The sequence below is a fragment of the Aotus nancymaae genome, unplaced genomic scaffold (assembly GCF_030222135.1).
Source record: "Aotus nancymaae isolate 86718 unplaced genomic scaffold, 86718_ANA_hifiasm-v0.15.2.pri h1tg000040l, whole genome shotgun sequence".
NCBI classification, from domain to species: domain Eukaryota; kingdom Metazoa; phylum Chordata; class Mammalia; order Primates; family Aotidae; genus Aotus; species Aotus nancymaae.
In genome coordinates, this window is record NW_026988454.1 from 55,244,906 (window position 1) to 55,271,597 (window position 26,692).

A 26,692-nucleotide genomic window follows, 5' to 3' on the forward strand; every position below is an offset into this window, starting at 1 on the left:
TGATGTATTAGTCTTTCCTCAACTGTTAACGTAGGACAGCTGCACTCCAGTCATTTGGGAATAGAGCTTTGAGCTCACTGACCGCCAACATTAGCCAAATCAATATTAATAAATTAATGTAAAGATGTCTACTCAGTTGGAAAAATTCAGATAAATGACATAAGTATACACAATCCATCTGCTTCTAAATACTTTAAAAATTACCCCTGAATCAGTCCAGTTCAGTATATCACATTGGGCCTCTTAGAAATGCACTTACTGAATTGCGCTTTGTTGTGACGCCTTTCTGTGAGCCATTATAAGAGGCATGTTATGAACTCATTATTACAGTTATGATGATGATAGGGCCAGGCACTGGAAAGCACTTTATGGTTATCATTGTATTTCATGCTCACATCAAATTTATTATCCTCATTTCACAGATGAGGAAACTGAAGGTTAAGTGACTTGCTCAAGGTTACATAGCTAGGAAGCGGCAGAGCCCACCTGGTCTGAGGCTACAAAGTTAATCCAGACCCTTCCCAACTGTACAGACAAGGGCAAGGATGTGGCTCCCAGCCTCACCGCATGCCCCTTTTATGAGGACCCTAGGGAGAAAGTCTCAGCTGTATTAGGAACCAAGACTAGTTCTACTCCTCCTAAACAGTTAGTTTTGTATAATTGTTATGAGCTTTGTGAACTGTATACTGACCGGCCAACTTGAGCAAGTTGCTTAGTTCACCCAAACCAAATATATAGTTAATCGTGGAATTCATATTTATCCTCATTTTTGGATCTACTTAGTCACCACTTTTTTTGCTTTCTGTCACCCCATTCTAAACTGTCATAATCTGCCCTAAGCCTCTCTCCAACAAGGGGAGGATGTTAGTAAATAACTAAAGGTATGGAGGTGAGGAGAGCTCAGAGGCCCCTGTCACGAATGAGGGAAGAACAATGAGAACCATTTCTGCAAAGCACTTTTAATGAAACCGTTGTGTAACTCCAGATCCAAGTCTCCATGATGTTTGATGGCCAGTCAGCAGTGGAAGTGCACTCGAGAACCAGTATGGATGACTTAAAGGCCTTCACGTCTCTGAGCCTGTACATGAAACCTCCTGTGAAGCAGCCGGAACTGACCGAGACTGCAGATCAGTTTATCCTGTACCTCGGAAGCAAAAACGTAAGAACATGAATTTGAAAGGAGGGAATAATATTTACAAGCAAGCTGCTTTTTCTCTTGCCTAAAATAAAGCCACCTGGGCAAACAAGCCAAAACAATGCCCATTCTGGTAACTCAGAAGATCTCATTTTAATGGCAAGATTAAAAGAAAGACTTAAGGACAAGTACTTTCTTCTCTGTATGGGATATTGTGGGGTTTGTTTCCTTTCACCGTCACACTATTAACTTTGATGAGTCTGAATGGAACACCTCAAGGACTTTGAGAAAGACAGAAGCCTATTCTGTTCGATGCCGAATCCTGTTTGGAGATACGTAGTGATGGGTACTGTCAGGCTGTATTATATCCCTGGGTTAGCCTCACAAAATCAGCCTATTCCTGCAGCCAACAAATTTCCACAAGCTTGAGCAAGCATAGGGCCAGCAGACTCTTATGTGGCCACAGGAAGGTTGGAAAGGAAGACCCACTGCCTGGTCTCACAGGAGCTTTGGGTAGTAATTCAGGCCAGAAGTCACTTGTATACAGCCAAGTATTTGGATTTTTGTTTGTCCTTTAAAGAAATGAAAATAAAAGTTGATGTTCATTCATATGAATTTTATTTAAATTACTTCTTACTTCTTGATATTTCAGGCCAAAAAAGAGTATATGGGTCTTGCAATCAAAAATGATAACCTGGTATACGTCTATAATTTGGGAACTAAAGATGTGGAGATTCCCCTGGACTCCAAGCCCGTCAGTTCCTGGCCTGCTTACTTTAGCATTGTCAAGATTGAAAGGTACAGTGAATTCGTGACATAGGGCATATATGAACATTTCACAAGAAAGCTTTTGAAGGCTTGCGTGCACATGTGTGTGCACACACACACAGAGTGTCTTCCTGTGGATGTTATAAATAGCATTTTCTTCCCTTTATTCTTGCTCCCTTTTCTTCCATTATTCTTGTATTCTTTCCCAAACGCCTTAGTAAAAAAGAGAAAAAAAAGTCATTTCCAAATCACGATCTGATTAGATTTTACCTGGTCAATCCATGAATTAATTTCAAAATGAAATATCTTTCTTCTTTCCCATTGATTGTGATATTTTATAAAAGCTTATTAGTGCGACAGAATTAAATTACCAACTTTGTGATGAGGGAACATTAACATTTTGACGTTTAAAAAGTATTTTCTACAAATTATCTAATAACGAGTGAAAATTCTTTATCTCAATAGGGTAGGAAAACATGGAAAGGTGTTTTTAACAGTCCCAAGTCTAAGTAGCACAGCAGAGGAAAAGTTCATTAAAAAGGGGGAATTTTTGGGAGATGACTCCCTGCTGGATCTGGACCCTGAGGACACAGTGTTTTATGTTGGTGGAGTGCCTTCCAACTTCAAGGTCAGCCATACAGCTATATTTTGACCTATTACAAAGCTACAGTAATTGTTTTTATAAATCCATAAACCTATAATGACTTGGGGGTTGCTGGTATCACTTTAGGAGCTTGGTTTAGTGGGTAGTAGAATTCTGAACAAGAATCTATAAATCTGGTCTATGCTACTCATATTTGAATAATGTCAAATGCTTTCAAGTTACAACTAACTCCTGAAGATCATTTCATTCTGATACATGCATATGTAATTAATATTACCCACACCTGCTGCAGGAATGTCCATAGCTTGTGGTGTCCCCACAGTTTAGACCTAATCTTCAGCTTTGCAGTGGTGGTTTCAAAAATTCAGTTATCTCACCTAATACAGGCATGAAATAAAGTTACTGAGATGAGAGAAAGGGTAGGAGAGAGTATGAAATCTGATGAAGGGTAGATAAAGGATAGGTCGAAGAAGATGGGACGTTGATCTAAGGTTCCAATTTCAGGACTATTATTACTAGTTACAGGCACATTACTGGAATTCCTCTGAGGATTATTTTCCCTCTCATTATATGAGACCAGGAATACCTACCTCATGAGGACTGATTTTTGTCATGAATTCACTGTCCAGCCTATGACTCACACATAATCTGTGCTCAGGAAATCCCACTTTTTCTGTTGATTTGCACAACTGACAAGTCACTGAATATCTAAATGATTTGGCATAAACACACTGGGGTCTAGAAAGATATTTCTAAGAAGGGATAGGTCCCTTTGACCTACTATTAGTTTCATTGTCTGTTCTGTGACGTCTGAGTAAAACATGATCATGAAATAGTTGATTTTACCTTTTCTTTTGCACAGCTCCCTGCCAGTTTAAACCTGCCTGGCTTCATTGGCTGCCTGGAACTGGCCACTTTGAATAATGATGTGATCAGCTTGTACAACTTTAAGCACATCTATAATATGGACCCCTCCACATCAGTGCCCTGTGCCCGGTAAGAGACAGTTGAAAATACTAAAGACTTGGATATTCATGCAAGAACAGCAGATAGAACAAGTAAGAGTCAATATTCAGGTTCTCTAGCTTTTCTTTGGGGAAACCAGTTTTGAAACCGCGTAAGTCATACCTGCAAAAAACTCTTCATCTTTTCTCTGTCATAGATGAGCATGCCCAAGTGTCAAGTGTTAAACAACTTGTTTGCAGCCTTGATTTAGGATTCCAGAGACTGGGGTGTCTTTGGAGACTTCAGTTGTCTTAGTACACAGGATAAAGAAGAAAACAATCCATTTAAATTACCTACAAATATCTCTTTATCTCTTCCGTGCAGACAACAGGACTTCATTTAAATGTTGTAAGGTTCACAGAAGACGTTAGAAGAATGGGTTAAAAGGGCTTCACTTGAAAAGCATAACAGAAACAGTAGTGTTCAAATGCCCCTTGTGTTTCCATTTCAGAGATAAGCTGGCCTTCACTCAGAGTCGGGCTGCCAGTTACTTCTTCGATGGCTCCAGTTATGCTGCAGTGAGAAACATCACAAGGAGAGGGAAATTTGGTCAAGTGACTCGCTTTGACATAGAAGTTCGAACAACAGCTGACAACGGCCTTATTCTCCTGATGATCAATGGAGTGAGTCAAAATACAAGTCCTACTACTTCTCCTTTATTTCCTTTACTTTCTGCTATTCATGTTTCCAGGAACTTTCCCAGGTCCAGTGTGTCATGCCATCAAATTGAAATTCTAGTTTAGAAAGTCAAATTGGATTTTCTTCTTCAGGAAAGTAATGACAGCAATAAATAAAAGCAACCCTGAAATGCATTTCCCCACAGTACATTTTTGGATATAAATAAACTAAGAGAACTTTGAGGAAATTAGCACCAAGATCTAGGTGAGCAGTGTTTCTGCAGAAATTTTGCCCTGGTCTCCTAACTCTTTTAAATCATATGCCCTCATCAAATGAAAAGCAAAGCTTGCATGCTTTGTATATATATGTGTGTATATAAACATATATGTATGTACACGCACATATATATATACCTTTATTTATAAATGATATATGTGTACTATAAACAGATATAAGTATAGTATAAAACATTCAAAACTAGCAATAAAGGGCAAATTATATAATGATAAAATGAAAGATTAAATAAATATATATATTTAAAATGAAGATTAAGTTGACTTATTTGTTAATGATAGAGAAATGTTTTTCTCTCACTAAAATATATTTTAATAGTACTTTATCTACTGTACAGCTCAAGGAAAATAGTTTTAGTGAGAAAATGTAATTAAATGTGCTAAATATTTTCAAAAATCCTTAAACTTTTTGTGATACAGTGATTCAAAAGTCTTGTCCTAAGTCCATTTTATTTCAACACTAATTTTATTGGTTGTTGTAACTAGACAAGATACCTCACAAAATAAAAAATGAAAGAGCATATCATTATCTGTGCCTACTAAGTCAAATAGTTTTCAATCACATTCGCCAAGTGGCAAAGGTTGTCTTTGAGATTTGACTGGTATGTTTCCTTTTTTCTAATATTAGTTCTTATAAGCTAACCAGATATCATTTTGTAAACTTTAATAAAAGGATTCAAAGCTATTGAAAAACTTAATTTGAAAGATTTTTCTAAAGTTTAGAAATTTCTTCCCTCAAATATTTTAATAGTGTTGATAAGAGAGTTTTTGTGGGATTGCATTTACATTGTTCCCATCAAAAAAAACACTTAACAATAGAAGAATCTCCAAACATCTTTAAAAACCATCTTTTAACAGTATAATTGTCCTCAAAAAAAAAAGAGAAAAAGTTACTTTCTCATCCATTATTATTATACCCTTACATTGGTGTGACAGTATGTTTATTTTTTGAAATAACTAGTAGGAAAAAAAAGAAATAACTAATAGGTTTCATACTACTGTCAGACATTTGTTATCACAAATAAAGTTCAACAAATTTAGAATAATTCATGTTACAAAGGAAAATGTGTAACCCTCTATAAACTTGACAGCATTTTTAGTATTTTGTAGGAAGTAGCCAGCAAATATCTGTGTGTCTCAAAATGTTTTCACATCACTCTATATCTCAATACCAATTGAGTGTAAATATTCTGTTTTTTAGGTTATATCACCCTTAAATCCATGTAACTAGGCACATGTAAACTGCAATAAAGTGCAATAGGGTAGAAGCAATGAAATGTCTGAGGAGCCACCTTCAACCCTTCAAGCATGGAACCCCTTTGGAAAGCCTCAGATATTATGTGAATCCTGTGAAAGTTTGACAAAAGGATGAAATGAAGGCCCAGAGACAATTTATTCATGTATTAAATATTAAAAGTTAGTTTCTTTCTCTATTTTAGGTTTTTTAGTGAGTGTAAATAGACATTGAAATATTTTCTTCTGTATTTTAGATTTTTTAAATTAGTATAAATAGAAGTTGAAATATTTTAATTCCTAAACTCCAATAGGTTGTTTTCCGCACTCCCAGGAATGTACAAACTCCACTCAGGAGATCACTTCCTGTAGAACAGGGACTTTGCCACAGTGCTTTATTTTTCAAATCCATTGACTTCTTGTATCTATGAACTATCTTCTGAAACAAGCAAACCTCACCAGTAAATTACTTGAGTGTTACAAAATTTCTTTGGTTTTCAAACATCATGTGGTCCAAGTGCATAATCATTCTATATTTATTTACATAAATCCAGTGTTTCAAAACAATTCAGCAATGGCCTTCTTTTTTTTAATCCATATTTACTTACAACGTGGGAGAATTCTTTTCGGTATGCCATGAAATTATTTTTTAATATTACTAATTTTCATCCTATGATAAATTCAATGACATCTGTTGGCCTATTATAATTTTCAAAAGTTGCCTAAATACAAGGCAGTTGAATAAACATGGTATACTATACTCTGTTTTCAAGATTTTCTTAAGGGCAATAATGTAGACTTAAAACTTCATCCATTAATTCAGAAAGTAGAATGAAAACAAAAGAAGGGTTTTTTTTACACCATGTATAAATATTAACTTTTATATATTAAGATGAGATATAGCTGCTGATATGGAAGTAGTTGTCACTTTTGTTGTTTTTTGTTTGTTTGTTTTTTTTGAGACAGAGTCTTGTTCTGTAGCCCAGACTGGAGTACGGTGGCACAGTCTCGGCTCACTGCAACCTCTGCCTCCAGGGTTCAAGGAATTCTCCTGCCTCAGCCTCCTGAGTAGCTGGGATTACAGGCACCTGCCACCACACCAGACTAATTTTTGTATTTTTAGTAGAGATGAGATTTTGCCATGTTGGCCAGGCTGGTCTTGAACTCCTGGCCTCAAGTGATCCAGTCACCTTGTCCTCCCCAAAGTGCTGGGATTATAGGTGTGAGCCACTGCACCCAGCCATTGTCACTTTTATTTTATAAGAATTTCATGAGACTTCCTTAGTCTTCAAATCCCTCCAATAATAAAAAATAGTCTTATTTCTCAAATTCAGCTAAATCTGATTCTATTCGCATAATAGCAGATGTTCTTATCTTATAACTTCTTTCTCTCCCCAGAGTATGTTTTTCAGACTGGAAATGCGCAATGGTTACCTACATGTGTTCTATGATTTTGGATTCAGCAATGGTCCAGTGCATCTTGAAGATACGTTAAAGAAAGCTCAAATTAATGATGCAAAATACCATGAGGTACAAATCATTGTGGTTTGGGTGGCTTTGCTTTTGTTTTCTATACTTAGATCTGTTGATCTAATCAGGCGGTCAAATAAGATAGGCAGGATAGTAAATAAACTGAGAACTTTCATATCTAAGGAGCAACTGACTACCCCATCTTCTCAACCCCAGGAAAACATTTGCTTTAAAACAATGAATGTATTTTGACCTATTGGTGTTCCAGTTAAAAAGTCACTGGAAAATTCCTTTTAATTGCTTAATTAACCAGAAGGCTTCTATTAATCTTAAATATCTCCATTAGTATTCCTATAGAATACTTCCATACATTTGTTGAATGAGTCAGAGTGTAGATACACAGCCATTTTTTTGTTTATTTATTCTTTGAGCCCCACTAAATGTAACAAGAATACATATAAGTAAATACGGAATTTCCTTTTAAACCACTTATTCAGAATTTAGAAAACACTAGCACAGTTTTCCTTATAAAGAGAACTCACAAAGAATCCCCTTTAGTTTTGAAACAGATGTGCAGACTGCTGAAAATATACTTCATCCATTTTTATTAACTATTTTAAATATACAATTTAATAAACTGTATAAAAGGCATAATATGTTTTAAGTTGAACCAAAATGCAAGGGGTAAGAGGCTATATTTCCCTTTTCAGTTCAAAGTCCATAGCTTCATGAGAATGGTTTACAATAAAAAAATTTTAACTATTTCTCTGACTAGCATTTTGCAGATTCATTAGAGCTGCTCACTGTGTCACCAAAAAAAATTACACCTGGTAACATGCAATCTAGATTCCAGGAGGCACCTGCTTGGGAATACAATAGGGGTTGCCGGGGGTATAAAGTTTCAGTTGTTCTAGGTGAGTAAGTTCTAGAAATCTGTACAACATGGAGCCTATAGTTAAAAATAATTTAAAATGTATTGAGGATAGATCTCATGTTAAGTGTACTTAACACACATACACACACACACACACAAACACACACACACACACACCAAAAAGGGACCCAAGGAAAGATTGGGAAATGTGTGATATGTCTCTTACCTTGATTGTGGGATGATATGAGTGTTTGCATATGTCCAAACTCATCAAATTGTATACATAAAATATGTGTAGTTCTTTGTTTATCAACTAAACTTGAATAAAGTTGTTTTTAAAAAAGAAGAGAATGACGGCACCTGTTTATAGTTCTGTCCTGAATCCTCTCAGAAGGAGCAGGAGGAAACAATAGGTCGAATGGAAAAATTTTTCTTGGGCTGGCTCCCTCCTCATATAGACCTCCTTTCCCAGGAAATGTGAACTGCTGGTTATAGAAGCAAGAGTTTTCAAGTCTGTGAGAAAAGAAAATCTATTCCCCATTTTGTGAACAAACACAAACGCATGGAAGAACAACTATTACAGCCAGAAGAATTAAAATACGTAGAAGTCATCAAAGAGCTGAATAGTCAATAGTTAATCAAGGCTTACTATGTATTATCTCTCCCAGATCTCAATCATTTACCACAATGATAAGAAATTGATCTTAGTAGTTGACAGAAGGCATGTCAAGAGCATGGATAATGAAAAGATGAAAATACCTTTTACAGATATATATATTGGAGGAGCTCCCGCAGAAATCTTGCAATCCAGGTAAGGCTTTTTGTTAAGTAGCTGTTTGTTCCTAGCAATGTGCTGGCTGGCAACATGCAGGAAGGTCTGGCGACCGTGTCAGCACCCTTGCTACTTTTACACACAGGGACAAGCACAGGCACACACATTCATGTACCTGCTGGCCCCCTGTAGTCAGTCTTCAGGACCTCCTGAAATTAGCATCTCACAGATGTAATAACAGATTTCTTCAATTATTGTATTACTCTTAGAACATGATCTAATGCAATATTTCTCATCAACAATAGGAAGGGTGGAACATGTATATTGTGTGAAGAGGAAACAGCATCTGTCCGTTTACTTTTGCTTTAGTCTTAAACCCATTTTGAACTCTCCAATAGCATCTGAGCCACACAAATTTTTAAGGTTATCCAAAGGGTTGTATATTACGTATAATGAACCATTAAGACACTCCCCTAACCTTCGTTGATTACAGATGTGTTGAAAATAATGCCAAAATGGGTTCATTAACAACGTGGATTAATAAAAGTCTGAAGACCTTTGTTCAAATCCTAACATCACTTGTGGCATAAGAGAATAATTTATTTCTTAGTTTCATTTTATAGGTTAAACCCTGTGCAATTACTAAGAGTTGATTATTTTTATGTATGCCACTATAATAATCATAGTTCCCTATGATTCAACCTAATAATCATCTGTAAAAGGGAAATAATAGTGTCTCCATCTGTCATACTGAATTGTTATAAAGATAAAATGAGATAATATAATTAAAGCATTTTGAAAACTATAAGGAAGAAAGTGGCTTGACTCAGAACAAAACTCTTCTACAGGCACAGATTAGACATTGCTGTGTGCTTATCAAAGAAAGCATGAGAATATGAATGATTATAAAGCCATTATGAATGACTATAAATAAATGCAAATTCCATAGCCTACATATGCATGGTAACATCATCATCATGGCTGTATCAGTGAAGGCTGACTTTCTTTTTCAGGACCCTAAGAGCACACCTTCCCCTAGACATCAACTTCAGAGGATGCATGAAGGGCTTCCAGTTCCAAAAGAAAGATTTCAATTTACTAGAGCAGACAGAAACCCTGGGAGTTGGTTATGGATGCCCAGAAGACTCTCTTGTAAGAACCACTCAGTCAAAAGCTTTTTAATAGACACAATACTTTATCACTCTCAAAAGCTGGAAAGCTCTTTTCAGCTTCTCCATGATCCTAGGTACACCTTGGGTTCCTTTCTGCCACCACCAGAAAGAAGAATCATTAAACTAGAAAGGCTCCTGTGTGTGAGGTTCCTCTGTGACTTGTTCTTTTGCTTCAGTTTTCCATGGGTGGGGCATCTAAAACCCAGAGAGGGTGCGCTAGTGTCATTGTTCACTCAGGTTGGAGGCAGTGGAGAAAATGAAACCCCATCTCTCAGAGGAGCTCCTGGTGTATGCCTGAATTCCAACATAAACCAGAAGTGGGGAAAAAAAAGCTATTTGCATAGAAACTAACAGGCAAGGCCCTCCGTATGTGAAAAGTTGATAGTTTTAAGCATTTGATAATGATCAAAAACACTATATTCACTTGTTTTGCCACACAGATATCTCGCAGAGCATATTTCAACGGGCAGAGCTTCATTGCTTCAACTCAGAAAATATCTTTCTTTGATGGCTTTGAAGGAGGTTTTAATTTCCGAACATTACAACCAAATGGGTTACTATTCTATTATGCTTCAGGGGTAGGTATTTGTTTTTCTCTGAGGAAACTTCTTTGTGTTTATTGTTTTGCCTATTAAAAATAATTTTTAATGCATGTTAAAAGTGATTCTCTATTCAGATTAATTTTGACTCACAAGTAGATACACAGAATACCTCATTTCAAACACTTATAAAATATTATATATATATATTGTATATCAGGAGTTCCTAACCTGGAATTCATAGATCCACCCCCAAGTGTTCATGGATAGAAATCAGAGGAGTCTGTGGACTTAATGGGAAAGATTACATCTTTATTTTGTCTCACTGAAATTGATCGTTTTCTTTGATTATGAATCTAGGCAACACACTACAGTAGTATTACAAGTACCTGTGACTTTGTCATTAATAGAAATCACAGAGTTTTTTTATTTCACATTACAATTGTCACAGAAATCTCAGAATATAATTTTTGCTCATTACTACTTCTAAATTACTGTAGTTATTAGAGCTGCTATGAGATCTTGTTATTTAATGCCTTAATAAAAAAGTTATAATATTCATAGATTATTATTTTAGTATTTTGAAAACTGTATTTCAATATAATTGGTTTCCTTTGTATTATATATATTTTGTTTTATGCAATTAAAATATTTTATGAAGGAGTCCCTATATGTTACCAAAATGCCAAAGGTATTTCTGGCACAAAAATTAGGAGTCCCTGTTTGTATGCTATGAACAAACACATTTGTGATTTAATTTATAAAAGAGTAAAAAGAACATACATACTTCTCTTAGATTTGCTATAGAACTTGAGCTCAGCTCATAAAGATATGTTATTTCAAGAATAAAATAAGGTCTGTACAGGATTGGTGACCCTAAGATCCAACTGATGGGTCTGTGAAAAGGTCATCATCAGTATATACACTGATGTGCCAGGTCATTGTATAACTTCTAAAAGCAGCTTTCACTTTTCATATGTATTACCTGTATCTGACACATTTATATCCAATTTAAATGAAATCAGTAGAATCCGTGAGAATTTACCCAAAGCATTTCGTAGAACTTCTGACCCAAAACCTGCCTTGGACTACCCTGGTTAGTTAAATAACACTTTTTGCCCACAAAAAGTAGTCTATTTTGAGGGCAGACTTTAGAAGTTGGTACTCATATAAGGAAAGAGAAGCAAGATTAACATTTGCCAAATATTTTAAGACAAGAAATAAGCAAATTTAAAAAAAAAAGAGTTAACTTGCTTTTAAAAATATCTCTTCTGCCTCTATAGATGACAAAGTGAAAGATTTTTAAAAGCCAAACTAGCAAATTAAGCCTTCCCTAGACATATAGCTACAGCCCCAAGGAGATCCAAATACTATCTTTTCAAGGAGATTAAAAGTGAGATCGAAAGTAGGAGAGTAACTGAGACTGGGTTGACAACTCCCAGCATAACAAAGTCACCAAAAATTTTCTGTTCGAAATATAGGAGATGCATTTTTCTACTGAAATGTGTCTAATTTTATAGGCAATATCAGTACAAGCAATAGGGTATTTTGGTAGCTATTTATAGAAATTATTTTACAAGCAAATTTCCTACACACTATATTGCCATTAAGCAATACCTTCAAGTAAATGTTGAAAATGTTTCCGTCTTTTGGATCCCTAGATTCCCTTCTTACATGCCTGTGCTTGCATTTCAGTCAGACGTGTTCTCCATCTCACTGGATAACGGGACTGTCGTCATGAATGTAAAGGGAATCAAAGTTCAGTCAGTAGATAAGCAGTACAATGATGGGCTGTCCCACTTCGTCATTACCTCTGTCTCCCCGACAAGGTACATATCCTCACTTCATATTCTTTCCAACATGTCTATTTGTGAGACGTGATTATGTCAAAAACCACTATGAATAATAGGCTCTCCTATGCCTTTTCTAATGTTAAAACAAAAAAGCTGTAAGGAAAAACTTACCTTCCTCAAAAAAGTACTGCTTTTAACTTCTGAGATATGTAAAATAAATCACTGTGAAATTTCTTAAAAGAAATATAAGGGTTCTTTTTCTTATAAACAATAGGTTATAATCTCCTTAGAGAAGTGCCTGCTAATCTCACCTACTGAACAGAGTGCAGTATTTTGCACACAGAAGGAGCTCAGCAAATATTGGTCTTGTTTAGACCTTGAATTAAACAATTGAGAATGCAACATATATGGCCACATTTTAAAAGCTCAAACTTCATCTTTAAAATAATAATACTGAATTTATTTTTCATAATAAGAAAGTTTTCTGGAATAAGAAATGAACCTTTGTTGCTATTCTATGTCCACTTTTGTGGACAGAGAAAACATGAGTAGGCTTTTTCTGAACCCCACTTCCAGTAAGGATCAAAATAATCTAATGTGCTTTGCCGTGAAAATGGTCTTCCACAAATGTGATTAAGTGATTATCATGAGGTATGCTGTTTTATCTACGCACACACACACACAAATAATGATGATGACTAGTCATCTGAATTTCTTGCTTTATGGGTTTAAATTCCAATCTTGGTTTGAAGGATCTTTTTTGCATATAGAAATAAGCAACCATTTCATCCTGGGCCTTATGAAGAGTTTGGCAACTCATTGTCTCTTCATTAACCAGATGTTCCATTTCAATTTCATGAGAAAACCTGCTTATCTAACCTAGAGTGGGTCAAGGTAAAATGCTAGCTCTGTGGTGTGTAAAGAAGCCTTTTTGTTTTGCAGATATGAACTGATAGTAGATAAAAGCAGACTTGGGAGTAAGAATCCTACCAAAGGGAAAGTAGAACAGACACAACCAGGTGAAAAGAAGTTTTACTTCGGTGGCTCACCAATCAGTGCTCAGTATGCTAATTTCACTGGCTGCATAAGTAATGCCTACTTTACCAGGTATAATATTTTTATTATTAATACATCTGCATGATTGATAAACAAAATCAAGACAACAGTGGAAATATTAAAACTGAGAACTGTGAAATGTATCTGAGGCATTAGGAGATAATTAAAAGTTTGTGTGTGTTTGAGAAACGGTCACACTTGTGTTTCTGTGTAGTTCTTTGCCCTTTAATTTCCATACAACCTTGACTAAGTAAGCCTTCATTTCTTCACCTACATAATGCAGCTAATAATAGTGCATGCTTGGTAGGTTTGTCATGAGGGGTAAATGAGAAGATAATGCACATAAAGTAACTTGTACAGTGTCTGGCATACAGCAAGCTATAAATATTAGATGCAATTATTTTTGCACTTATCATTAATGGCAGAGTAACATACCCAGAGATTTAAGAAAGTCTTAATTTAATGTATGACTTTAAAGAAAGCTCTTAATCTAGGTCCTTAACAAAGAAAATAGGGGTGCCTTGAGTACAAGAAAAAGCAAGGGAGGAATTTAATGTAGAAGAAACAAGGGCAGTTCCAATCATCCAGAGTGTGTTGAGGGAAAAGATGTTCATTAGTATAAATGTGTGATGGCAGGCACATAGTTATTAACTGGTTGAATGTTAATTTAAAGGGTTCTGGTTTTGATGGATAAGGACCAGTCACACACACACACACACACACACATTTTAATTGTCAAAGCTCTTTGACATCCATAATCTTCATCATGTAATTCTGAACAATATTTTTAATATTTATTTTTTCCTCTGTTACAAACACAGGGTGGATAGAGATGTGGAGGTTGAAGATTTCCAACGGTATACTGAAAAGGTCCACACTTCTCTTTATGAGTGTCCCATTGAGTCTTCACCATTGTTTCTCCTCCATAAAAAAGGAAAAAATTTATCCAAGCCTAAAACAAGTCAGAATAAAAAGGTAAAAGATAATGCTGTTCTGACTTCCTAATTGACCTCATATTCCATGCACACAGTTCTAGACACTGCTGCTTTATACCATTTACTTGATACTTTGCAACTATGTACACAGGAAAGACGGGATTCTTGCAGTATCACATATTCCAGTTTACTAGCTTTGTTGCATTAGTTCTTTGTTTGTTATAGAAGCGTTTTTTTAATTTTATTGACATGTAATAATGGTACAAATGTGTGGGGTACAGAGTGATCTTTTAATACATGTATATAACGTGCAATAATCGAATCAGAGTAATAGCATGTCTATTATCTCAAATGCTTATTACTTCTTTGTGTTGGGAACATTGAAAATCATCTCTTCTAGCTATTTGAAAATATACAATAAATTATTGTTAACCATAGTCACTCTACCATACTATAGAGACACAGAACATTTGCCTCCTATCTAGCTGTAATTTTATATACATTAACCAACCTCAGTCTGTCCTCCCGCCTCTGCCCTTCCCAGCCTCTGATAACCACAGTTCCATTCTCCTGTGAACTCAACATTTTTAGCTCCCACTTATGAGAATATACAGTATTTGTCTTTCTGTGCCTGCCTTATTTCACTTAACATAATGTCCTCCAGGCTCATCCGTGTTTGTTGCATCAGTTCTTGTTCCCAATGAACAATTTGAATCAGCTGTTCATTTATACTTCCAACCACTTTTCCTGACAATGGTTAAAATGTTCCTATGCTTAACAGTTTGTATAAATAATACATATTATTTAGTACTATAATTCTCTAGTATCATTTGCTTTTGTGTAACAATTTCAGGCTTTTGTCACAATCATGGAAATTATTCAGGTTTCTGATCTTACCCTGGTTTTTCCCCCTCTTTCCTGGACCTTCACTTCAACCACTCATGCACAGTTGGTCTGTGACATCAGCTAAAGCTACTCCATTATCAAAATCTTGAGTTCTAAAATTCCATCCTGACTACTATTCTTTCTCATTCATTTACTTCCACTGTGTATATTATTTGCCTTCATTACAAGTGGAACCGTTAATCCCTTCTCATTCTTTCAGTTTAACCCTCCCCACCTCTTTCATGATCCAGTTTTAAGAGTGCACTCAGGTGTCAGTGTTCCCATCCTGGGCCCATGCCACCAGCATCTTTCATCTCTCACAGCAGGTCTCCTTGCTTCCACCTTGTTCCCTGACAGCCTATTCTCAACCTAACAGCCAGATCCTTATAAATATAAATCAGATCATGTCATTACCGTGCTTGAAGTGGCCCCTGACTACACTCAGAGTAAAAGCCCAAGGCACCACATTTCATAAGAGGCCCTATGTGATTCACGCCCCTTTCCCTGAGTTCGTCTCCTCTTACTTGCCTACCTCCCTCACTCTTCTCCCCATACCGGCCTCCTGACTATTCCTAGAATGGGCCACGGGAACTCCTGCCTTAGGTTCTTTATTCAAGCTTCCCTTCAACTTGGATCACTCTTCTCCCAAATATCTTCACAGTCAACTTCTCCTCCTACAATTGCTCAACTCTCATCTGTTCAATGACCTACATTGACCTCCTATTGAATACTGCAGCCTGCATCCTATCTCCCACCAGTAATACTGCTCTTTTACCTCTTTCTATTCTTTTTTCATGGTACTTATATTTATTAGTATGCTTTCTTTATTATGTTTATTATTTATTATCTGTCTCCTCTACTAAAATGCAAGCTCACTCCTTTTGTTCCCTGATGTATCATAAGGACCCAGAACAAAGCATATAATAAGTGTCCAATAAATACACAACTATCTGCATCATAGGGTTGTAACAAAAATTAAATGAGTTAATGCATGAAATGAAATGCACTTAGCACAGTGCAAGGCATATAGTAAAGATTTAGTGAAAATTAGTTGTTATATCTCTATAGAACCCTGTGAGTATTCTGAAGGATTGGTTCCTAAAAGTGCAATTGCTTGGCTCAAGGGAATATGATTTTCACTATCAAGGCAATACCCATTTACACTCCCACAAACGGCATTTAAAGAACATTTTGTCCCACACTATTGTCAGCAATGAATATAATCAAATTTCTATAATTTTGCCAATCTGATGGACAAATTGAGGTTTCAGTTTGCATTTCCCTGAATGCTAGTGAGGTTGAACATCTTTTCTGGGGAAGAACTGATTGCCTTCCAAGGTGGCTTCTGGACCATCAGCAAGAGGGAAGTGTCTCCACCAGCTTCTCTATTCTGACGGTTTTTCACTGACCATTATATGTTGACATTTTCCATATATTTGAGCATATGTGGACTACTTTTTTCAATCCTGTTGAAATTTCTCCTTTGTTCATACATGACTGCTTTATCAATGTTAACAAAATAATTTTGTGTGTGTATAATTAAAACTTAGTCATTTCTTTGGATCCCTTCCTGAATTTGACATGGAAGACAGATAATTTCATGGATTCTCATGAAGGATTTTGCTTAAAGACACTATGAAGGAGTTTTCAGAGTATACTATAAAATTCTAATAGAGTCTTGCTGCTACCCTCATACATTGATGCTAAAAGATTTATCCTGAAAATTTTTTATCTGGCACTTGAACACCGGGCAGCGGGTCATAGGCAGCAGGTTAACATTACAGGCTGATGAGGGACATCGACCTTCTGAAGCAAACACAGTTACCCCTTTAAATGAACACAGTTTTCTAAATGAAGTTGTCTATTAAATGTAGTTTCCCAATAAACATTCAGTCTCAAGGTTATAATCAACAGCCCAACTTTTAACACAAACTTTTCCATATTATAGGAAACTTGTTAACCTTTATGGTAAATCATGTTAGACAGAAACTCGACTTTGTAATAACAAGATACAGAATCACCATAGATTTCAATTATATTTTATGTTAACTAAAATGTCAACATTTGCTAATCTTTTCTTATATTGACCCTTGTTTCAATAGCTTCATAAATAGCTACCAAGAAAAATATGTGGCATCTCCCCTAAATTTTTATCAAGGCTGCATCAAAGCAATTGGGATTGTAATAATTTATTTTCACAATCACTTCCTAGTATCCCATTTTATCACTTAATATATTCATTTGACCATTAATAGACTTTCAGTTGCTTCCAGTTTTCTCCTTTTACAGGTAAAGATCTTTGTACATAAATCTTTGAGTATACTGCTGAATAAATCTTTAAGATAGATTTCTAGAGACAGAATTACTGGATCAAGGCAAATAGCTTTCCAGAAAGGTAATGTTGATTTATATTTCCCTATGGTATTTGTGAATACCTGTCTTATCACCTATGTTCCAGACTTAACTTTTTGTTTTTTTTTTTTAGACAAAGTCTCACTCTGTCATTAGGCTGGAGTGCAGTGGTGCGATCTCAACTCACTGCAACCTTTGCCTCCCAGGTTCAAGCAATGCTCCTGCCTCCGTCTCCCGAGTAGCTGGGACTACTGGAGCATGCCACCACACCCAGCTAATTTTTGTATTTTTAGTAGAGACGGGGTTTCACCATGTTGGCCAGGATGGTCTTGATCTCTTGACCTCATGATCTGCCCACCTCAGCCTCCCAAAATGCTGGGATATAGGCGTGAGCCGCCATGCCCAGCCCCAGCCTTAAATTTTTTTAAACAATTTTTATGTTTCAAACTTAAATGAGAAAAGTTTCTTATTTGGTGTTTAATAATGAACATTTCATGTATTGTAACAGACATCATTCTAGGGTATCTGGCAAACCACTCTCTTCTCTGAGAACTGATTTCCTACCCAGAGAGCAGGCCCTGTGTTTTAGATGTACGACCTCACTTCCCTGGATATAGATCATTGGACCAGGGTAGATCACACGCACTAAGGTGGGCTATCAGATTCTCTTCCTTGGAAACTTAGAACCCAGAGAGACTAGCCTGAGCTGGTTATTGAATAGAAAACATGTAAACTTTAAGGGCTCTATGTTAATTATACACAGAGGGGAAAAAAGCTGCTTTATAGAGTGAAAGGCAGAAAGCTAAACTGCTGAGAAAGAAAAATGAAGAGAGACGCTCTGAGAAACCAGAAACCTCCAGAAAGGGAGTGCCCTGATTCTTTCTAGCTTTCCAATTGATTCCAGCCCCTGCTGGGACACCAGAATACTATCTTCTCTTAGATTGTTTCAGATACCCCTATATCCTCATAACACATTGCTGTCCTTTTCGTCAGTAGCTCAACTAGCTTGGCTGTTATCTAACACAAAAGAATCTTCCTAAATTGAACTGGTACCATCAGTGGGATTGCAACTAATAGGCCCACAGAGAAAACAAAATATTATACTGGTAAAGCCAAAGTCTAGTGGAGTTCGGTGAGAATCACCATACACATACCCATGTTAGGATAATAAACTGAGTCTCTGTGTTGTGTGGTAGAAAGTAATTAAGTTATAACTTGGCTATTTTATCATTATTAAGAGTGTGAGTGTATATCTGCAGAACAATTAGCCTATTTGGTTGCCATATATAGACACCAGAGTTTATTGATTTTTTGCAGCAGATGAGAGATGGAGCCTCCATAGTCATGTATTCCCACATTGAAGCAGCGTAAGGCAAGGCTGGTAAATTGTTCTGTTTCAAATAACCCTGTGCTTCGCTAAGCACCTAGGGCTAAGTGGATGCACTGACTAAGAAAGCGTGAGATACTTTCCATCCAAACGGAGAGAACAGGAAGCAGCCAGAGTTGGGAAAGTCCCCTACCCTCACTCACTCTGTTCTCTCACCCTCACTCCAGGCCCTGTGCAAAGTATTTCCAGCTGGGCCCTTCACTGAGAGAAAGGTGATCATATCTCCCATCATAAAGCATATTACTCCACTGGGATTGAAACAGAGCATGGGTTTGGGGAAATTTTCCTAAGACATTAAAGAATCTGGCAGCCCTACTCCAGCCCATTCTGCCCACCTACAGCTTGAAGCTATGGCCATTATTTGTAGGTGAAATCCTGGACCAAAAAATATTGGAAGCTGGGTATATTTCCTCCAACCAAGAGAGAAACCTTGTTTCTGTGGCAGTAAAAATCAGGTTATGAGTCCTGACAACTGCATAAAGAAGGGACGAGGGAATGGTGGAACCAGGTGGGCTTTCCTTTAGGACATGAGAGTTATAAGCTCCCGTCTCCTCCAACCTAACCACCACTGTGAGAGTCTCCACTGCCAAAATCCAACTGCATGAGCTGCTGCCCTGAGAACAAGACACTGGCACAGCTGGTCTGTCCTTTAATTAACCTGCCCTCTGCTCAAAATCACATCTAGATTTTGAGAGTAATTCTGAGATTTAGCTAAAACACTATTTTTTTTGGTAGGTCTTATCTTTTGCCTGCATGAGATTAAGGGTTTTATTGTCCATCTGTTCCAATCTGCTTTATATCTTCCAGAAATTCCACACGGTTTGGTTCTGCCAGTAGAAACCTTCCTAGATTTCCAGGACTGCTGTGGATTTATTTTTATGTGTATAGTTCTGACATTTCAATAGGAACCAGGGGGCGGGAGCACCTAAAGGTGTGCATTCATCCAGTCATCCTGAACCAGAACTTTGCCTTGCCTCCGTCCTCCCTGCTGCCACACATTTCCTCTTCTATCAGGCCTTCCTTGTTGCAAGCTATCTTGCTAGGTGGGTCAGAGCAGGCCACTCCCTCCCTGCTTTCAAAACGTGTAGCTCCTCATCACCCAAAAAACAAAACCTCCAGCAAGTCATCTAAGGTCCTATCTGGCACTGACCTGTTTTCCAATTTGCTATTATAACTGTTTCCCCAAATTAATTTTCAGCTCCTTAAAAAACAGGGATCATTTCTCACTTTCTATTCCGCACTACATGCCACCCACAGGAGGCATGTATAAACATTGATTTCCTTCCCCTCTACTTCTACCCATTCGATAGTCACCAAACATTTGCTTGAATAAGTGACTAAATACTTGAATTTATTTGCATTTACTTTTATTTTGCTTCAGAAATTAAAACTAAATAATCATTAAATGTTAGCCTATACTTGCACAACTCTAAATTTTAGCATCGGTCATGCAGTTTTAAGAGCACAATGTGTTTAAAAATTGTTTTATATCCTGTACATAATGTCACATATCCTATCACCAAAAATATCCTTAAGTATTTTGAAGATGTTGCTATGTTAACTTTTTACACAGCATGCATAAGAATCTGTGTATTAAAGTAATGCTAATATTGTTTCTTATATGAGGATTTTGTTGATTGATTCAGGGTCATTTTAATTGCCAACTTTGCCAATTTCCACTACTGTTTAAGATGTGCACTTAATTTAAATGATAGAGCAGTTATCTCTATTGCTTCAGTTTAACTTTGCTTTACTACCACGCAGAAGAATTTGGGGTTCATTAACATGCTATGTTGATGTTACTGCTGCAGCTACTGCTGTCATTTGCTCATAGTGGTAGAGGTAGGGAAGCAGGGAGCCTAATATTCCATTAATGGAAAATACACAAATAATATACAATTTTTTAATCCTTATTAATGATGAGGACATCATAAATTATTTTTTGCTGCTAGTATGTCACTTTTATCCCTTAATTTGGTTTGCTTTTATAGGGAGGGAAAAATAAAGATGCACCTTCATGGGATCCTGTTGGCCTGAAATTCCCAGAGCAGAATACTCCAAGAAACTCTCATTGCCACCTTTCCAACAGCCCTAGAGCAATACAGCACGCCTATCAATATGGAGGAACAGCCAACAGCCGACAAGAGTTTGAGCACTTAAAAGAAGATTTTGGTGCAAAGTAAATTAACACACTATACTCCTAGACTCTTAATGACATGGCTGGGCTCCATCTTTGTTTGCCACATGTCATCTATTTTTTCCTATCTTTCTTTTCTGTTCCACCTTAATCCTATTATGTTATCATCAAAATAAATACTAAATAGTACATGATTTATGCTTTCCAAAGAATTATATTCTCTGTGATTTTCTGAATGTAAGGTTCATAAAACTGCATTCTTCCAGGAGTTTACTGTGTTTGATCAAAAAGAAAAGACAAGGAGAGGAAGATGGAGCAAGTTTCAAATGACTGGTCGTCTAACCTTGATATCATCCTCCCTCTCCCATACAAATTGCTTTCAGATTGTAAATGGGAGTGCATTCGAACTGCTAGAAAGTTAATAAGGAAAGGCATTGAAAATACAAATACTCTTGTATGTCTGTGACCCTCCAGCTATCTCCAACCCCATTACCTCTTTCCAGTATTTCACAGATCTCCAGGTTACCTGATACTACTGAAGAATTCTAGTTTTAGCACCAAAATATTTTTATATAGGTCTTACATAGCTCTGTCAAACATTCACAGAGGCAAAACATTCAATAAGAAATCTCTAATGCCTTATAATTTGCTACTTGCCTAACAGGCAGAATCAGTATTTTGTATTTTTCAGGAATAATTTAGAGTTAATCAAACTAGAAGTTAACCTAATAAATTCTATCTTATCCATAGCCTGGAGCTAAATTTCTAGAAGGTTTTTTTTAATTTTTACACATTCGGGTGGCTGCTTTTTACATGTGGTATCCATTAATTAATTTTTACTGGGAAAAAAATTTAGTCTGCATTTTACATAGCACACAAGTGATATTATATTATTTGTATTGCTCACAAGTATTTTGTCCACATGGATAAGCTTCTTTAACATATATATTTTTACTAAATTACAGTCTTTTTTTTTTTTTTGAGACAAGGTCTTGCTCTGTCACCCAGGCTGGGGGGTGGTGGCATGATCATGGCTCACTGCAGCCTCAATATTCTAGGCTCAAGCGATCCTCCCACCTCAGCCTCCCAAGTAGCTGAGGCTACAGGTGTGCACCATCATCCCTGGCTAATTTTTTTAAGTTTTTTCTAGAGATGGGGTTCCACTATGTTGCCCAAGCTAGTCTTAAACTCCCAGGCTCAAGTGATCCTCCTGCCTTGGCCTCCCAAATTGCTGGGATTATAGGCCTGAGCCACAGCACCCAGCCTGCAGCCATATTTTCAAAGCAAGATACAGTAATATTCTTAATTGAAACAACATTTCCTTAAATGTAGAATATATCCTTGTTGTATAAGGAAATAGAGAAGAGTTTACATTTTTGAACTACCCATGCTAATTTAATATTCATTAATAATACTAAGTATGGAATAATTAGTAGTAATGTGCTTAGGATTAGATAGAATGGCTACTTAGTTATTCTTCCTTACACTGTATTATTTTAAGAAGTTAGAGATCATCCCCAGTCTCATTTTACCTACAGTAATCCCTTTCCTTTCATTTACCAGATCTCAGTTTTCCATTCGCCTGAGAACTCGCTCCTCCCATGGCATGATCTTCTATGTCTCAGATCAAGAAGAGAATGACTTCATGACTCTATTTTTGGCCCATGGCCGCTTGGTTTTCATGTTTAATGTTGGCCACAAGAAACTGAAGATTAGAAGCCAGGAGAAATACAATGACGGACAGTGGCATGATGTAAGTTGAAGGCAGAGAACAGCATTATCAGCAAATGGCTACCATTGTCAAATGGACACTAGTGGCCCTCCATTACTCTTTCTAGAAATATCCATTTTAAAATTCTGCTGTATGCTCAGAATTCAATTTCAAAAAATTGTATTCCTTATAAAAGTCTTGAAGCATACTACTTAAAAAGAGACACAGGCTGAGTGTTATTGTTTTAACCAAAGGTTCAGTAGCCAACATAAACTGAAATGTGGTTTTTAATGATTTCTCACTTATTCTCTACTGCCAATAGATTTTTAATTTTCAAAAATTATTACGGACTGTCTTTTATTGGCTAAGCTGTGGAAGATACAAAGCGAATAGTAAATCAGTTAGGAAGACAGGATACTACAGGGGAGCAGATAAATATTGAAAGAAATTGGTGGGTATATAATGGCAAAAGTAAGCAATGTAACATGCATTACAATTAATCACAAGACATTTAAGTGGGAGAGAACAACTGCATTGCCGGAAACCTACTAAACAAAAGAGATAAACTCCTGACCTTCAGAGAAGGTACCAGTTTTTAGATAAACTTTTTGAAGATTTCCCACAGCACTGCAAAGCAAAATTGGAAGAAGAGAAAACAACAGCCTTTTCTCCAGTCTTGGGATGTACCTGAGATGTGCTATTTTCCTTCTCTTCATGCAGGTGATATTTATTCGGGAAAAGAGCAGTGGCCGACTGGTGATTGATGGTCTTCGAGTCCTAGAAGAAAGTCTTCCTCCTACTGGAGCTACCTGGAAAATTAAGGGTCCCATTTATTTGGGAGGTGTGGCTCCTGGAAAGGCTGTGAAAAATGTTCAGGTAAGCCAGGCAGGATCAGGTAGAGCCGCTGACCTTTAGAGCCAGAAGATCATCTAATTGAGGCCCTCGTTTCACAGAGTAGGAAACTGGAAACTAGCACAAGTAAAACTGTAGTTTTCTGGAGTTGGGATATCATAGTAAGTACTGCCCTATGGGCTGCCTGTCTGCCCTGTGGCATTACAAAGTCAGAAGTAATCTTTTGATTCTGAGGTAGATGTGAAATGAAAAAAGTTTCATGGGCATAAATTATCATAAAAATGTATGTCTCGAGGGGATCTTATTTGTTCAGGAAGTACTCATACTTTTAATGTAAAGAGATAACAAAAAAGAAAGCCAGTCATTGCATTATATATTATTGAGTGAATAAAAAATTTCAGGTCATTATGCAAACTACAATCCCATTTTTAGTGTCTTACATGCAGACACACACACAATTTTTAAATGTATAAAGGAAATGTGGTTACCCTGGGGAGAAGTGCGAATATAGTAGAAAAATATTTGTGTGATTTAAAAATTTAAAATATTACACTTTTTAAAATATTTAGCAATAAAAGGAATGCATCAAAGGACTACATTTTTCATAACATAAATATAGGTTGATTTTAGCAATGTTAAAAATAATTTTTAAGACCCATTAATATAAGTAGATGAAGCAAAAAAGATGATTTACATTATAATTAGATTTTAGATAAGCAGCCCCAATTCCATGGCAGTCTCTTTTTGAAAATGTCCAAATGCAGTACAAAATCAGTTATTAAAAGTGGCCCCAGTTTCTTGTCCCGTGATACAATACATTCTCAACCACAAAAACAGCTTATGAAACCAGAAACGAAAGCTTTCTGCTGTTTATTTGGCAATGGTAGATTTAAGTAAAGAACTTTCTTAGTCCTAATCAGCCTTAGGTGATCTTGGCACAGCTGTCATTCTTGAGGGAAAACAAGATACTTCTAAATATGCAATTTGAAAACCACAGCTGCAACTTATTTTGTCAAAGTATAATATAAAAATGTCCATAGCTTAATTACTACAGCTTGACATTATCAAATACAAAATTCCAGCTTCAAACAACAAGTTAAAAAGCAACTATCCAGGAAAGTATTGATCATTCAGATGACTGAAATAAATAAAACAAGGAATTACTTGGTTTCCCTCAGGACTCAAACCCCCTCATTTTGCTTCCCCTTGGTGCATCCGTGTTGAGAAAATGGATTTTAAGAAATGTCTTCTTCCCTCAGATTAACTCCATCTACAGTTTTAGTGGCTGTCTCGCCCATCTCCAGCTCAATGGGGCCTCCATCACCTCTGCTTCTCAGACATTCAGCGTGACCCCTTGCTTTGAAGGCCCCATGGAAACAGGCACTTACTTTTCAACAGAAGGAGGATACGTGGTTCTAGGTAACATCGGTTATGTTAAAAGTATGAGTCATGAAATGCTTCTTTCCTGGAGATGGCTAACAGGGAGTATCAGGCCCAGAGTCAAAATTTAAGAATGCCAAACTCAGCCTTAGAAGATGCCCTCTTTCCATAAGGACCACCTTTCTCCCCACTGCACTCCAAACCATACATGCAGTCCCCATCCTTCTATACTCTCCCTAACCAGGCTTCTCCACAGCTGCCAAACTTCTGGATGAAGACCACCTGGGCTCCTTTAGAATGTCTATGCTGCTCCGTGGCCTGAGCCATGTCAGTTCTTGGCCACCTTGCTCCTCAAGGTGTTGCTCTGCTCCTTCTTGGCATAAACCATTGAACTACTAAAGGAAGTTCCGCTTCCTCCCTGTGATCTGCAACACCAGCAGACAACACTATTTTTCAGAAATTTTTATTTCTGGATTTTTATTATTCTCCTTGCTCATTACTCTCTCACTCATTTATTGAACAATTTTTATTGTATGCCTCCCGTAAGGCAGTCCCTATGCCAGATGACGGGACATAACAGCTCTAAAAATAAATAAAATCCTAGCAGACTACACACAATCATCATCTAATTCATTCCAAGAGCATTCTATGGAGCAATCACTGGGTGTGAGGAAGACACCAGAATAAGTGCCTGGAATGAGGATAGGAAAGGGTGTAAAGCTGCATGTTCCTTGCTCTCAGGGCACTTAGGTACTGTGCACATCCCCTGAATAAAGAAATCACAATGCAGTCAAGTATACTTTTTAAACCACCACCAAATCCAGTAGAACACCCAGAGGTAATATTTCCTCTCTTGTCTAGCTCATGATTTTACTTTCCTGCCTCACCCACCTTCTGCACTAAAACACACTCCCAATTCTCAGCCTTTCATGGAATTTCAGTGATAAGAACTCTAATGGTTTGGACAGCTGGAAATGCAGAGCAAACTGCACAATTTATGTACTACTCCATGAGCATTAACTAATAGCAGGAAAATTTTTTAAATGATTTACAAGACCCATCAAGAGAACATTATTTAAATGCCCTGGTTTGCAATGAGTCTCTTGGAGTAAACACGATTATTCTTAATAAGAATTTTATTGGATCACCTCAGTAACAGCTCCTAAATATTTTCTCTACTCTTTCTTCTCTGAAATGCTGTACAGCACTGACACCAGTTAGGTTTTTGTTTAAGAATTTTTTTTATTTAATGCATTTTGATATTTGCTTTGTCTACATTTTTCTCTGGTCTTTTAAAAAATTTATTTGGACGAGCGCGGTGGCTCAAGCCTGTAATCCCAGCACTTTGGGAGGCCGAGGTGGGTGGATCACGAGGTCAAGAGATCGAGACCATCCTGGTCAACATGGTGAAACCCCGTCTCTACTAAAAATACAAAAAATTAGCTGGGCATGGTGGCGTGTGCCTGTAATCCCAGCTACTCAGGAGGCTGAGGCAGGAGAATTGCCTGAACCCAGGAGGCGGAGGTTGCAGTAAACCGAGATCGCGCCATTGCACTCCAGCCTGGGTAACAAGAGCGAAACTTCGTCTCAAAAAAAAAAAAAATTATTTATTATACTTTAAGTTCCGGGGAACATGTGCAGAACATGCAGGTTTGCTACAAAGGTATACACATGCCATGGTGGTTTGCTGCATCCATCACCCCATTATCTACATTAGATAT

At 36.9% G+C, this 26,692-nt stretch overlaps 1 protein-coding gene across 4 annotated transcripts in view; it reads left to right on the forward strand.

Moving 5' to 3' along the window:
- LAMA4 (laminin subunit alpha 4) overlaps window positions 1-26,692 on the forward strand; it is a 151,472-nt gene that overhangs the window by 116,427 nt on the left and 8,353 nt on the right. For all 4 annotated transcript variants that reach the window (XM_012438425.2, XM_012438424.2, XM_064360768.1 and 1 more), the window contains 16 exons: window positions 986-1,159; window positions 1,788-1,933; window positions 2,369-2,531; window positions 3,370-3,503; window positions 3,964-4,135; window positions 7,055-7,186; window positions 8,669-8,811; window positions 9,786-9,924; window positions 10,385-10,522; window positions 12,179-12,312; window positions 13,219-13,383; window positions 14,154-14,307; window positions 20,883-21,070; window positions 22,592-22,781; window positions 23,460-23,615; window positions 24,851-25,010. In XM_012438425.2, the coding sequence (XP_012293848.2) occupies window positions 986-1,159; window positions 1,788-1,933; window positions 2,369-2,531; window positions 3,370-3,503; window positions 3,964-4,135; window positions 7,055-7,186; window positions 8,669-8,811; window positions 9,786-9,924; window positions 10,385-10,522; window positions 12,179-12,312; window positions 13,219-13,383; window positions 14,154-14,307; window positions 20,883-21,070; window positions 22,592-22,781; window positions 23,460-23,615; window positions 24,851-25,010 (2,488 nt within the window). The remainder of the gene's footprint in view (window positions 1-985; window positions 1,160-1,787; window positions 1,934-2,368; window positions 2,532-3,369; window positions 3,504-3,963; window positions 4,136-7,054; window positions 7,187-8,668; window positions 8,812-9,785; window positions 9,925-10,384; window positions 10,523-12,178; window positions 12,313-13,218; window positions 13,384-14,153; window positions 14,308-20,882; window positions 21,071-22,591; window positions 22,782-23,459; window positions 23,616-24,850; window positions 25,011-26,692) is intronic.